The 14,418-nt window shown below is 42.5% G+C and overlaps 1 protein-coding gene across 1 annotated transcript in view; it reads left to right on the forward strand.

The window, feature by feature from the left end:
* Positions 1-3,896: 3,896 nt before the first annotated feature.
* Positions 3,897-14,418, forward strand: part of usp6nl (USP6 N-terminal like) — an 89,131-nt gene continuing 78,609 nt past the window's right edge. Inside the window, exons 1-2 of the mRNA XM_083999814.1 lie at positions 3,897-4,029; positions 13,114-13,220. Coding sequence (XP_083855940.1) covers positions 13,217-13,220 — 4 coding nt within the window. The 5' untranslated portion in view covers positions 3,897-4,029; positions 13,114-13,216. The remainder of the gene's footprint in view (positions 4,030-13,113; positions 13,221-14,418) is intronic.

A 14,418-nucleotide genomic window follows, 5' to 3' on the forward strand; every position in this document is an offset into this window, starting at 1 on the left:
GCAGCTCGTGACAACTCGGCGCGACAAACAGGACAAACGGCCATTTCCGTACACCTTTAAGAGGAACTTCTGTTTCTCATATCCATATCAAACATGTAGGCTATATTGGCAATTAAATGAACTAAAACACCCTTATTTTACATAATGATAAACAAGAGGATATAGGTACTCCCTCAATCAAATGACTTCTAAGTCAACAAAACAGAGTATAAAGGCACTTTTAGCGGTGTAAATGCTATCAAAGACCTGCTACAGTGATGACTAGCTGAGCTAGCAGCAGAGCTAAAATCCAAACAGATTCACATTTAAATGCTAGCGATTAGCTCGCCGCTAACACGATTAGCTCGCGTCTAGCGCCTTTAGCAATCTTTTATAAACACTTCCAACAAATCTGAATCCGTGTCGATCGGAGTTATCAGGGTCACAACTCCAATTGGTTTTAAAAGAACAATATTTCACGGCATAATGGAGCTAGCACGGTTAGCATAACACTCTGGTTAGCATTAGCATCCTTACCGGAAGTACCTCTCTCAACTCTCTCTCTCACTGCTTTCAACCATAGACTGTAAAAAAAAACAACCTAATGGACAGACAATATTTCAATAGATGGTACGAGATTTTATGAATTTCTATCCCTTAGAGGATATTTCCATACCAGTCCTTGATGCTTTCTGGCAACGTCTCCACCGGAAGAAGGGAAAAGTAAAAGCTTCTAGAAAATTCCCAGGGAAGTATGCGCCACCCTCTGGCGGAGTTGAGGATTGCACTCCAGTAACCTTGTGTGGGTTATTATGCAAGTCCTGTCTCTTTTCCACCATGTGCATTTGTTTTCAACAAAGCCGGCGAGAAAGCAATCAATGGAGTGGATAACGTTATTTATCATACAGCCTAGTGTTACGATGTGTAGTCATATCCATCTTAAACAAGAGGTTACGGGGCTGGGAGCATGAGCTGGGGCACCGGGTCCGAGGCTCTGATCTTGCAAGGTTGGTTTTCAGCCGAGCCTCCATTCTCCCTGTAACAAGTCACATGTCATTTATCAGAATCTGAAGATGTTGATAATTAGGCTAACGTAAAAATGTAGCATAGTTAGGCTACAAATCCTGCATAGCTCCTCTTTAAAGGGCCCATATTATGCAAAATCCACTTTCTACTGGTTTTGTAGCGGTCCTATGTGTTCCCGTGGCCTTTCTAACACCTGTTCATTCCCTGAATTGATTGTTACACTTTTTTGAGATTAGACCCATGTGAAATAGTTGAAAAACAGCATATTATGGGACCTTTAAATTTCCAAAATCAGCTTTTTGGGATCATGATGAAGGAAACACAGAACCAGAGCTGGACAGGCTGTATGCAAACATGGTCCTGGTTAGCATCACCATATTGGCCATGTGCTGCATTCACAGGCTTCAGGTGTAGATCCAGTCTCCATACAGTCAGTGCTCTGCAGTCAGTAACGTGGTCTGCCAGGGGGGTTCAGTTCCTCTCTATAAACAGTATACTCTCTAAAGCAAATAGTGCAGCCCTATACCCAGCCCTCATTATACACTCTGGGTGTGTGTTTAAGGCTCCTCCCGGGCCTCGCTGCCTGCCGTAACAGAAGTGAAACACAACAGCAGACTGAGCTCGGCTGAACTAAGCCGCGCTACACTGAGCACATTCAACACGGCGCTCGATCTGCAGCTTTGTGCCGGGGAGGACAGCCAGGGAATCTACAGGGATGTTCAGACTGAGACACATTTAAGACGTTTTAAAGACCTTGTTAAACAGAAATCTGTCCCATCACCATTGTCACCAACTTTCACGCCACCCCTCCCCCTCCTGTATAAGCTGCGTGGATACAGCAGATAAAAGAGAAGTGAAGTCACAACTTCAAACTTTCACAAAACTTTTTTTTGGAAGCACAAATCTGCAGCCGTGTCGTCATCATCCTCCCTCTCCTTTCCCATTATGTCTAAGTCACATGTAATCCACAGCTGGGACCTGTTGCTCCACCACTCCTTCCCCTTCCCCTGACAGGTGTGAAAGTCAACTTTAAGACTTTAAAAGACCTTTTTAAAGAGATTATCTGCACATGACAGTGCTGTCCTAAGCACCCCACCTTTCCTTTCCTTTATTTCCCATTAACACAAAAACTCCAGGTTGAAAAAAACACAATTTAAAATCCCTTTTTACACAGAAATCTGCCACCACCAGCCTGCGATAGTCACAGTTTTATTGTCTTTCCTTTTCTTTCATACCCAACTTAAATTAATTACAGTTTTTTGAAAGACTTTTGTAAAACAAAAATTTAAAAGCAAGACACCTGCAGGCAGCCGCGAGCTAAAATTAGATTATGAATCTGTCACTGTTTTATCTTTTTAAACAAACTCCTAAAAGTAAAAAAGCCTGATTGTGATCGTCCTGCTCTTCCTTTTTCTTTTCAGTCCTCGTCATTCATGTCGAAGTTTCTCTAAATCTGGAGGATAGAGCTGCATCGAAGAACAGAAATCTGTCATCAGGAGCCCTGCTGGGAGTGTTTCACCACTTTTTTCTTTTCCCATCCAACTTTCTTTAACTCTACAAAACTAAAACTAAGTAGGCTACTGACAATGTTAAAACCAACAAAAGTCCAACTCTACTTTTCATCCATGTCCAAATCTGCACAAAAACTGCAGGTTGTCAACAGCCTGTGAACAGAAATCTCTCGGCCCTCCCTCCATCTTTCCTTCTCTTTTTCCTCCCACTGTTTCTCCTGCAGTCAAAGCCCATGCAGCAACTCATACATTCACGTTTGTGCCTATAGAGGTCAGTGTGAACTTACAGAATCAGATTTACCAGAGGTCAGCAGCATGCAGCACACTCGCCGACAGATGGACGGATCATGTTGTCTGTTTATGCCACTGGACAGGAGATGTATTAGAAATGCAGCTCAATATTTACATCACCTAATGTATTGATTTAGATGTCAGCGAGCAGCTCTACAGGACTCACTATTATCAGGTTTCCATCTACAATATCGTCTCTATATAATCTGGGATTTTATGTTGTTATGTAAACCACACTAATAAGAGATTCCTCAGTCTCAGGATTCCAGTTTTTATTACTTTTACCAAATCGTTGTTGTGTCTATATTTGCAGCTTTGAGGTTCCTTCTTAGGTTATTTGTGTTCATTTTTTATGAATAATGTGAGTATTTAGAATTTACACAAAATATGTGATGTCATCTTATTGCTTTAGAACTTGATGGTTGTTATTGTATTGATTTTTAAATGTATTTGATTGTTTATTTAATTGAATATTAGTGAATATATCCACTAATAATATACAGTATATCCACATACATTTTCATTTGCATGCATGATTCTGTTACAACTAGTAGCAAACTGATTGGACTAAAGCCTGACTCATGTTTTGCATTATTAACTGCACATTCAAATGTGCAACAAGACTGTTTTCTTTCATGTTTTTCTTTTTCTTTTTTGGAGATATAAAAGCATTAAGCTGTAAAAATAAATAAATAATAGAAAAAAGCCGAATTAAAGAGAAATAAAGTGTAAACAAAAGTCAGTGTGAAGTTGGGAAATCCTCTTTCTAAGTGTTTATTGTTGTTTTAACTCTAACTGCCATCATAAAATGTGGTTTGCATTGGGATGATATTTATCTTTTATTGACCACAGATTGTTAACAGCCCTAGTAAAAAACACAGTGGGTCGCTCAGAGTGTGTGTGTATGAGTGTGTGAGTGTGTGTATGTATGTGGGGAAATGAATGTCGCAGGCTGGACTGAGCTGCAGCAGCAGCAGCAGCATCCAGCCGGTGAGATCAGATCAGACCAGCCCGGCGGGCGGCGCATTGCATTGCTACCTGGCTGGGATCCTGCCTGCCTTGCCTGCGCGGCTTCCCACCACACACACACAGAGTTTGAGAAGTGCTCTGGACTTCCTGGTACGGGGGGGACCATGGACATTTTCCTCTCCGCTCCGGCCGGGGAACTACCCGCAGCAGCAGCGATGTGAAGGAGGAAGGACCGCGTCGAGTTGAGAGCAAGGTGAGCCTGCAGAGGAGAAACGAGGGGGGAACTTGTCCCGAGAAATGCATCTGTCAGTGGGGGAAACGGTAGCGATACCGCGGCGGTGCGGTGCGGTGCAGTGCTGCTTGAATGACGGACGCCTCCGTTACTGTAGCTTTTCTTTTTTTTTCTTTCTTTTCTTTTGCCAAAGTGAAATTAAAACCTGCCGCCGGAGCTTTATTTTGGACTTTGTTTGGGCGCCCGAGTGAAATAATTCAGGTTGTTTTTACATTTGAAGAACACGGTACATGGTGTTTTTATTATTGTAAACTTTGTGCTTATTTGTATTCACTGAGGCCTACCTAGCCAAACCCACCGCTGTTGAGCTAACAGAGTGAGAACAATGAGACTTCCGGTATCATCCTACAAAATAAGAGTCGTTGTTTACCACTAGCTGTAACAGCATCAGAGGGATTTCGGATGATTGTCCAGTCAGTTTTTCCTATTGTTTCTATAAAGCTTGCAGTGTATTGACATATTTGTAGCTATAAGCTAAGCTAAGATCAGTTGATCCTCAAATATGCACTTTGTTAAATGCTAAACCTGACTTTCCAGTTGTCTGTGTATTAGGCATTAGCTTACAGTTAATTCCCTCCAATACAAATTCTTTGGGTTGGTTATAATTTAGGTTTCATTTAATCTATTTTAGAGAGCTTTGTGGTGATGCTGCAAAATTGTAGCCTACTGTCCTGCTGAACTGATCATATTGTTGTAGTCTAGAACAATTTAAGTGAAACTGGACATTGCAATCTTTATGAAGGGAGGATTTATCTGTATTAAACTGCGTTAGTTTTAATAATATGTACGATCAGAAACAGCATCAAAGCAAACAAAAACATACCCCTGTGTGGAACATGCTGACGTTTTGGCCTTTTTAGTTGCATCAAAGTGGCTTTAGCAAATTCTTGTTTTATTTTGAATGTCAAAACACTCTAGTTCCGGTCATATTTAGGCGGATTGTTGCTACATTGACGCGGCCGAAACCCCCTCGGGCAGCCTCCTGCAACCGAATCAATGCGGCCGGAGGACCAATCACAGCCTCCCGTCGGCTGTAACCGTGAGTTCCGAGGCTCCTGATTGGCTGCGGCGGCCCGTCAATCACTTTGATGAGCTGCTACTGCTGCTGCTCCTGCTGCGTCTGTAGCGTTTAAATGAACAGAGGAGCTCAGTTGTTTTACAATTTAGAAAAACAAGAACATATGTTGGAGATAAACAAAAGGCGTGTGATTACGGGTTTGTTTTACTGCGTGTGTTTAATAAAGTTGAACACCGCGGGCTGTTTCCTGCCTCGGGACAGACGGGATAGATTTACCTTTTTCGCAAGGTGCGTAAAGATGTAAAGAACTACATTTAAAGCGGATGCAAGACGACTCGCCTTCAAAATAAAAGCGTTGAACGTGTCGCTTCTATAGAGTCAAAAGCACTGTTCCTAATAACTATATATAACATTATATAAGTAAATAGTGTGCATTGTACGCATTTATAATAACCATACACACTGTAAACATAAATATAAGTACATGCAATAGACTTATACATGCTGAAATGTGCATGCACCCTGATAGGTTCAGTATTTTTCTGGTTGAAAATACATTACACACAAATGTTTATATGTGACAATATTTAAAGCACTGTTTCACCATCATAAAGCAACTTAACTACATTCCAGTCATTAGAAAACACAATACAAATTGACACTAGATGTTTTATTTTGAAAAAGCTGTGGTAGGAAATCGTATCGGTTAATATTCCAAGCTTGACAGTGGTGTGTCTTTCAATCCTTCCTATCCCGCTTCAGGATAATGCGGCTTAAGGCAGTCAGGAGCTTTACAGTTTGAAAACACAAGGCGTTTGTAGTGATATTGCACTCCTGTGACTGCGTTTAGCTTCCAGACCCAGACCTTGTAGTTGTAGTCCTGTACACTGCAGGACAGGATGGAGTGTTGTTAGATCCAGTAAACTTGATACCATCAGTATCAAGCAAAAAGCAACCACATACAAACCAAACCAGCAGCTATATAAGCTTAATCTGAAAACATATACATTTCTTCCTCTTGTTTATCACTGTAGCCGTCATAAATATGTGGTTAAAGTCTGAGTTCTCGCCGGGCGTCAGGCTGCGATGAAGTGAGCAGCATGTCAGGATGTGTCAGGGTCAGACTAACCGCTTTATCAGCTTTTATTTGGAGCCATTGTGTCAACTGCTGCTGAGTTGCTTTTCTGGGACCAGCCCTTTTCCCAGCTCAGATGCTAAATAGAGGAGGAAAGCAGATAGGAGCCGCATTCCTGGGAAAGGCGAGTAAGTAGAATACTGCTTTTGTGTTTTTGTTTTGCTTCTTTTTTTTTTTTTACTCAGGCCTGCTCAGGTTTATCTGTTCTGTCAGAGGGATCAGACGTCACAGAGAGCATCACCTGCACAGCTGTCAGGCTTTTTCCCTCTTTTTTTTTTTTTTAAGTGTCTCGCTCACAGACCAGAGGCTTGTTGCTGCAGCTTTTTTTTTTTTTTAGGTTAAAGGTCTGATAAGTGTTCGGACCACCCAGCTGCCATCACACCATTGTCAGAGTTTGACCTTTTTACACAAAACCCCCTGCTGACTTTTAGACATAGTCGCTGGCTGCACTCTGTGGCATTTTCAAGAACCTGACGGTGAATGTGAGGCACATTTTGGGCTCTGCTTTTTGTTCTTGTACTGGATTTTCCCCTCCGTATTGTTTTTGTAATGCAATATTTAGACCGTTACTAAGTTTCAGGTGGCTGGGGCTGATAAAAGCAGCTGTTTTTATTCATATATTTAGCTTTATACTTTGTATTTAGTCTCAGAAAGAGAAAAATATATTCATTTAAAATGGTTTAACAGCAGAAAAGCAGCAGATACACACACTTCAACAGTGAAAACTAGTGTTGTTGGACATTTTATTGTATGATTATCCCCTTAAAATGCAAATTCAAGTCATTAGAAGTCGTTCAGGCAACATTTTCTGTGCTGTAAATGCCCTGAAATGAAGCATTATTAGACATACACACACTAATCTGTGCCCAAATATGGGGCGTGAAAATCTGTGAGTGATTCCTCAGTGTGGAGTTGGACGTGTGGCTCCGTGACAGACAGGAAATGGAAAAAAGCTCTGCAGTCGTCAGGGTCAACAACCACAAATTAGTTCATCTCCTTCTTCTGTTGGCGCTCTATCTCCGCTACAGCGTCTGCTCGGCCTCTCCAGGAACAATTGAATGAGCCTGTGTGTGTGTATGTGTCTGTATTTATGTGCGAGTGTGTGTGTGTGTGTTTATTTGCCAGGCTGCACAGTGTTCAGTGGCTCCCCAAACTCCAAATTGTCCAACTGACTTTCTGTATCATAGCAACACAGATACTTTACAATGTGTGTGTGTGTGTGTGTGTGTGTGTCTGTTGTGGTTGCAGTTTTACTCCTCCTGACCCAAAAAAGAGCGACTACGTGTCCGTGGTGTCCGCAGCTGTTTGTGGACGTCCTCTCTCTGGAGAGTGTCGTGTGTATTCAGGCTTTCACACTCACAGTAACTCACAGTCCCAGCCACAATTCATTTCAAACCAACTCCATTCAGCTTCATTTTGAATTCATTTTTACACATGGACGAAAAAACACAACTACAAATATACTCACAATAAACATCATCAGTTGTGTTGCAGCCTACAATAAACTTCTCGTTTTATAACCAATTGATTTATTCATGCTGCACGCTATGCAAAAATGTGAATATTTTGTTTTGGTCTTTGAATTTCTTTGGGTCTTTTTCCACCAAACAAACACAAACATGTCCCTTTACGTCTTGAGGAATTGATTTGTAGCAACACAACACTTATGTTGCTGACAATGCTCAACAATATTGTGACAGCTTTACCTTTTAATAATAGAAAAATGCAGCTTCTGTGATTTGCGTATTGCAGTTAGCCCTATTGCATGTTTGAAATTATTACATTGCGATTAATCCTGCAGCTATAATCTACACAGATATTTTTACAACCGATGCTTGAAATTTTGTGTTTGAATAAATTATCAGACAAACAATTCGGCATTATAGCAAGAAATATTTTGGTGTTTAAACAGTTTTAAAGGTGTCGTTGGACACTTTCTCACAACATTACATTTCTTCACTTTCTTGTTGAGTAGATTGATAAGAGTCCTCCTGTAGAATTGTGCAAGAAAAGCAAATATGTAAGATTTAAAATGTCGACCTGTTCCTTTAAAAGGTCACAAAGCTGCAGATTCCTTTGGATTCGCAGGTTGACTGAGGTACGATAGGAATTTCAGCAGCACGGTGCAGCAGCATATAACTGACTTCACCAGGCAGGCGGCCCACCCACATACCAGATGTGGTCCACACACACACACACACACACACACACACACACACACACACACACACACACACACACACACACACACACAGGGTTGCTACATTCCCTCACTGCCGTCCAGGCCTTGGCACCGAGCTGCTGGTGCTACCCGTCTTTATTGGCCGCTGATCCCCGGCTGGCTCAGTCCTCCGCTCTCTGTTTTAATGCCCGGCTTCAGAGGAGCAACACACAACATAACACAACACAACACACCACCAGATGCTGAGCTGCCCTCTGGCCTCTGTGTGTGTATATATATATGTGTGTGTGTGTGTGTGTATGAGATAGAGAATCATACTGGCTCCTGACCCTGCATCAAATGTAACTAACCTCATGTCCAACAAACACCGGGGTGTTTGGCCAATACCGGCTCACGGCGGCCGATACAGATCATGTCGGACCAATCTGCTGCTGCCGCTGCTCTGATACTCAGCTGTCTGACACACACACACACACTCTGGGCTGGTTTCACATCAGTGGTCAGTTTAATCCACTTCAGAGAGGTCTAACCAGACTGAGGGAGTGTGGTTACTCTTTAACATGGTGTAACAGTTAGTTACACAGGCTCACAGCTGCCGCCCAGCCGAGCGAACAACGCCACAACAACAGAGGCACTGTGGCTCGGCAGACAGAGCTTTTTGAAGTGGAGAAGTTTCAGACTGAGGCTGTTGATAATGATTAATAAATACAGTCATTCTCTGTTTTACATTTGGGCTATAATGGAGCATGAATATTGGAAAATAACCCTTTTTTTTAAGATTCTTTGAAGGCATATTGTCTGTCTGACTGTCTCTTTCGTGTGGACGCGATATCTCACTAATACATGAATGAAACGTCTTCAAATTTGGCACAAGCACTCACCAGGGCTCAAGGATGAAGTGATGAGATTTTGGTGGTCATAGGTAGAGAGATCAAGGTCACAGTGACTTTGAATGACTCAGTTTGGGCCTTATAAGTGCAATATCCTCGAAGGAACTGATTGAGATTTAGCAGGACGAAGTTAAAGGGGAACTATGCAAGTTCGCCGTGTCTCTAACCCTCCTCCCAGCCATGTGCGTTCAATCAATCAATCCATGGAGCGGTGGATAACGTTATTTATCATTTATCATGTGTTTACCATGTGTATGTAGTCTTATCTGTCATAAACAAGAGATTACGGGTTACGGGGCGCGTTAGGTTTCGGTGGCGCAGAGACGAGAGCTGGGACACCGGGTAAAGAGCCTCCTTTCTCCCTGGAACTAGTTACAAGTCAAGTGATATATTTGTGTTAATATAAGTCTTAAATAGTTATATCTTCCGACAGCAATCACTTACATAGAGTGTTTGGACTGAAACACGGGTCTGTCAGTCCCTCTGCTCTGCTCTGAGCCGAGGAGAAAACATTTATCGTATCCTACAGTTTTTATCCAATGAGGAGAGAGAACGGCATGCAGGGCTGTGTGTGCAGCCAAGGAACGCCATGAATGTGGCGACGTAGGGACGAGGACTGTTATGGTGCGTTCAAGGAAACTCGTATTTTTCTGACCGTGAAGTGGTACCAGTTCGATCTGGTACGAGTTCACCGGTCGGAAGTTACAAGTGGCCGTTATAGTGACTTTCACCGGTAAAACAGGTCGGAAAAACACGAGTGGGTTGCCTGGAACGCTACAAAGTCATAAGTTGTGACTTGAAGCTGTAATTTACGATTTCAAAAGCCTGCCTGGAACGCAGCATTAGCGAAAACGACCGGACCACTTACTTCTGCTTTAAATAAATACAGTTTTTTATTCATGAAGTTTTCTGTGGAGAATGAGGAGCTGCCTAATTATCAACAAGAGGACAAACTAGATAAAGTAGCATTTCCTGATGGAAATGCGTGTGACTGCTGAAAGCAGCTGAACGCTGTTGCAGAATTAGCAAATAGTGCAAGCAGTGATCACCATACAAATGTTTGACCGAGGTAGGAATTGAACCCACAACCTTATGGTCAATAGACTTTCACTCTGCCTCTAGGCCACAGTGTACACACAGTTGTAGAGACTGTTGTCTGTTGATGAACTGCACTCTGTCTCACTCTGAAGTTAACGAGCCCAAAGCTGCACCTGTTGGAAACACACTGTGTCAACACCAAGAAAGCTTGAGAGTCAAGCTTGAATGACCTACAATGAAAATTTCTGTGAATTTCAGGCTGAGAGCAGCAGTTTCAACATGAAGCAAGTTATCAGAAGTCAACAGAGGACGACTGGGAAAATAATTCACTATAATTGTTGTTGAGGCAGGATTTGAACCAGCAACCTTCAGGTCTTCAACTCAGCAAGCTAACCACTAGGCTACAGACAGAGACAGTATGTGAGACAGTATGTATGCTTTCAGCATTCACACTAATGAAGAGTCCAAACATCCAACACTGAACAACTGTTACAGCTGCAGTGAAGCCTGGAGGCGACCTGTGCAGATGTTTCTCTGTTTGCTATCGCTCTGCATCCTGCTGCTTCATCATCATCATCATTAATATGTGAATCTGTAAATCAAACACACTGTGTCTCACACATCATCTCTATTTACCACCACGCACACAACTTGTCGAGCTCATGTGACCCCAGGATTTCACCCCGACCACCTCGCTTGAAGGTGCTGGGGTTTGATCGGCGGCGTCATGGTAACTGGCCGATGTCTCGGCCTCAGGGCAGAGGTGGACATATGGTGGATCTAATCCCAGGTCACAGCCTCAGAGCTAAGACTGTCTGTCCGCCTCAAACCCTCTGAGATTTCACTTCCTGTCCGACATGCACAGCAGTAGCTGCTGCTGAGTTTCAGGGAGTTGGTTATTCAGATTCTTGGATTTTAGTCCTGCACCAGACTGCATTTTTATTGTTGTATTAGGGGTGTGGGGGGGCTAGAAAAGGAGGAAAAATAGAAAATTCATGTGGGAAATGGTTCCTACAAACAGTCTGTTGTTGTTGGAACCACTTGGGGCCGATTAAAAACACATTTCTTGCTGTTTTGCATGGACACACAGTTTATCTGCCAATATTAAAACCATATTTCATATGAGAGATTTTGTGTTTTCGCTGCAGCCAGGACTCACAACAATACTGAAAACTCTCCCTTCAAAAACCTACTTAAAGCCAAATTAATGGGAGCTTCCTTTTATTGTGAGTGGAGAGTTTGCATATATTTGCCAGTGATGATCTGGCAACGTCGCTGTCACTGCAACACACAGAGCTGATAAAGACGTGAATAAGTTTTGAGTGTTGAACTCTTCTGACTGAGGATGGTTGGTTTTCTTTTGTCCGTCTTTAAAACCTTCACACTTGAGTGTTTGACCTTCACTCTGCAGAATGATGTAGAAGACGCAGAGAAAGTTTCATCAAACAGAAACCAAGCCGATCACAGTCCAGATTCCATCTTATCTTAGTCAGACAGACATGATGATGTGCACATGTGCTGGTGGACTTCAGTGTGGATTTCTTGTATCCAGCATCTATTTTTATTTTTGGAAACAATTCACATGTACATAGCCTACTGACAGATTTTAGGATTTCTTCAGTGAAGAAAAAGGAGCAGATTTAACTTTAAAAAGTTTCAAACCAAGATTTGGAAATGTAACCAGCCAAACTTTTAGACATAAAACAGCAGGAGGAGATAATAGACATTTTTTTCTTCTCATTTCTTTTTTATGTTTGGGTTCTGGACTGCTGGTTGGCTGAGGTTTTACTACACAGAAGATGATCTTAAACCTGATTCAAGGCTTTTTGTTGTTTGTTTTGAAGTTTTTCTCTACAAACTCTACAAACCCGGTTGACGCTTGTCAGATGGAAACATCATCCCTCTCTCTCTCTCTCTCCATCCTCAGTATGAATGGATCTGAGCAGTGTTTGCTGCTCTGCTGCTTGTTTGTCATTCCTCCCTCTGCCTCTCTAGCTGTTCTGCTGACCTGTGCTGCTTTTTTTTTTTTTTCTTCCCTCGTAGCCCCGGAGGATATTGGATCCTCCAGCATCTGCAGCAGTCAAGCTCATTGCAACATGGGGGTGGAGGTGGAGGTGGGGAGGGGGGCTTAATTTCTACATCACCTGCATCATTTACCCCCTCCTCCTCCTCCTCCTCCTTCCTGCCCACCTCTCCCTCCCTCCCTCCTCATCCTGCTGCAAGCATCTGCAGAGTGATCAAATTACCCATTATTACTGCATACTATCATCAGATTACTGTTATTCAGTCCAATGACCGGGCTGATTCGGATGGATGGGTGCACGCATGCACATGCACATACACACACACAGCGCTCATTCAGCCACCCAGTGCCCTGCCATTTCTATCCCAGTGAAGATGTTAATGAGCAGCAGACCCACATCCTTAATCATCCATGTGTGTGCATGTGTGTGTGTGTGTGTGTGTGTGTGTGTGTACATGAGTAGATGTGAAACCGTATTTGTTCATTTCAGTGACATGTGAATACATGTGTGTAATTGACTCATTTCCTTTAACAATTTATGTGTCAATTATATTTTGATTTATCATTTTTACTGTCAAATGTTGTGAAATAATGAGCAATTTCTGTCCTGATTGAACACAAGTTGACGTGTTGGAAAACACACAGAAATTCAGCTTAAATACGCTAATATATAACAGAGAAACAGAGCAAAGTCTCACTTTTGGAGTTTTTTAATCAGCAACCAGTTTGAACTTGGACTTGATCTCTTCTCTTCCTCAGGTCATGAGTGCCTCTAGGAAAGACCCAGTGGAGAACAACCTCACCTGTCCAAAGCCCTGCCCTGCCTGGGCCTCACCCTGCCCCCCACCCGGGGTCTCCAGCCATGAGTAAGTTTGTCTGCTTCATTTTTATTTTTTATTTTTTTGGCTTTGGCTCTGGTTTCGTTGCTGTGTTGCAAACTGCAGGAAGTGAGAAGTGAAAACTCAGGGACGCCGCTGCATTTAGACTCTCAAAGCATCAGTGAGGTGTTTTCATCAGTTACTGGAATCAGTTACTGATCAATGTTTGTGCCAAGAGGACCGAGGCTCTCAGAAATGAAAGATCAGCTGGCAGCCTCCATGGCCGACTGTGATACACGCCAAACAAGAATACACTCATGTCCCTTTTTTTGGCCTCGATACCTTGTTAAAGTTCCTGTATTTTCATTCTCCAAAAACCATCTCAGTGTAGTTTTACATCTCCCCTCTCAGCTTCCCTCTGGAGCTCTAGTAACAACAGGTCGGTGTCAGCCAATCAGAAGAGAGGAGGAGGCTCTGAATCTCTCTTCTGATTGGCTTCTCATTGACTAGTTTTCTGGGTGATCCAATAAACAATAGAGCAGATTGCAGAATGAAACACTCAGAGAAACCAAATCCTGCAAGTTGCTGGATGGTGGTTTGTGGTGGGCGGGGCTTGGTGACTGCTCTGTTGTGACATCACAAAGTGACAGGAAGTCCTGACGGCTGGTTTTAAGGCTCAGTTTCTGAATACAGGCTGTGTGCATTTCTCTGTGGACTGAGGCTCTGATACTTTCACTGTATTAATATAGAACCTAGAGCTGCTTTATAATCGCACTACACATGGACATCTACCTTTATACTGTATGGAGCTTTAACACAAACATCTACCTTTATACTGTATGGAGCTTTAATACAAACATCTACCTTTATACTGTATGGAACGACTAATTGTTTTAGTTTTTGCATTTCAACCTGAGCAGAGTGGTCACAATGATGTCAGTTGATATGATCCGAGCTAAAACTACATAAAGAGGAAATATTGGTTTTTCAGGTCTGTGGGTTTCAGAGCGTTTCAAGGAAGTGCACCTTTAACATTTGACTGTGGCGTACTGTTGTGTGTGTGTGTATGTGTCAGCTTAGTGAAATCAGAAGTTGTGTTTGACTTCTCTAACGCTGTAAATGATGCGACTGTTTGGTGATTGTTGTTGTGATTGTTTTATCTCTTAAATTGTGGGTGGAGGTTTTTTTTTTTCACCAGCGGCTGAACACTGAACATCGAACAGATTTAAAATGTAGTATCATCAGA

This window comes from Trachurus trachurus (assembly GCF_905171665.1).
Source record: "Trachurus trachurus genome assembly, chromosome: 23".
Classification (NCBI taxonomy): domain Eukaryota; kingdom Metazoa; phylum Chordata; class Actinopteri; order Carangiformes; family Carangidae; genus Trachurus; species Trachurus trachurus.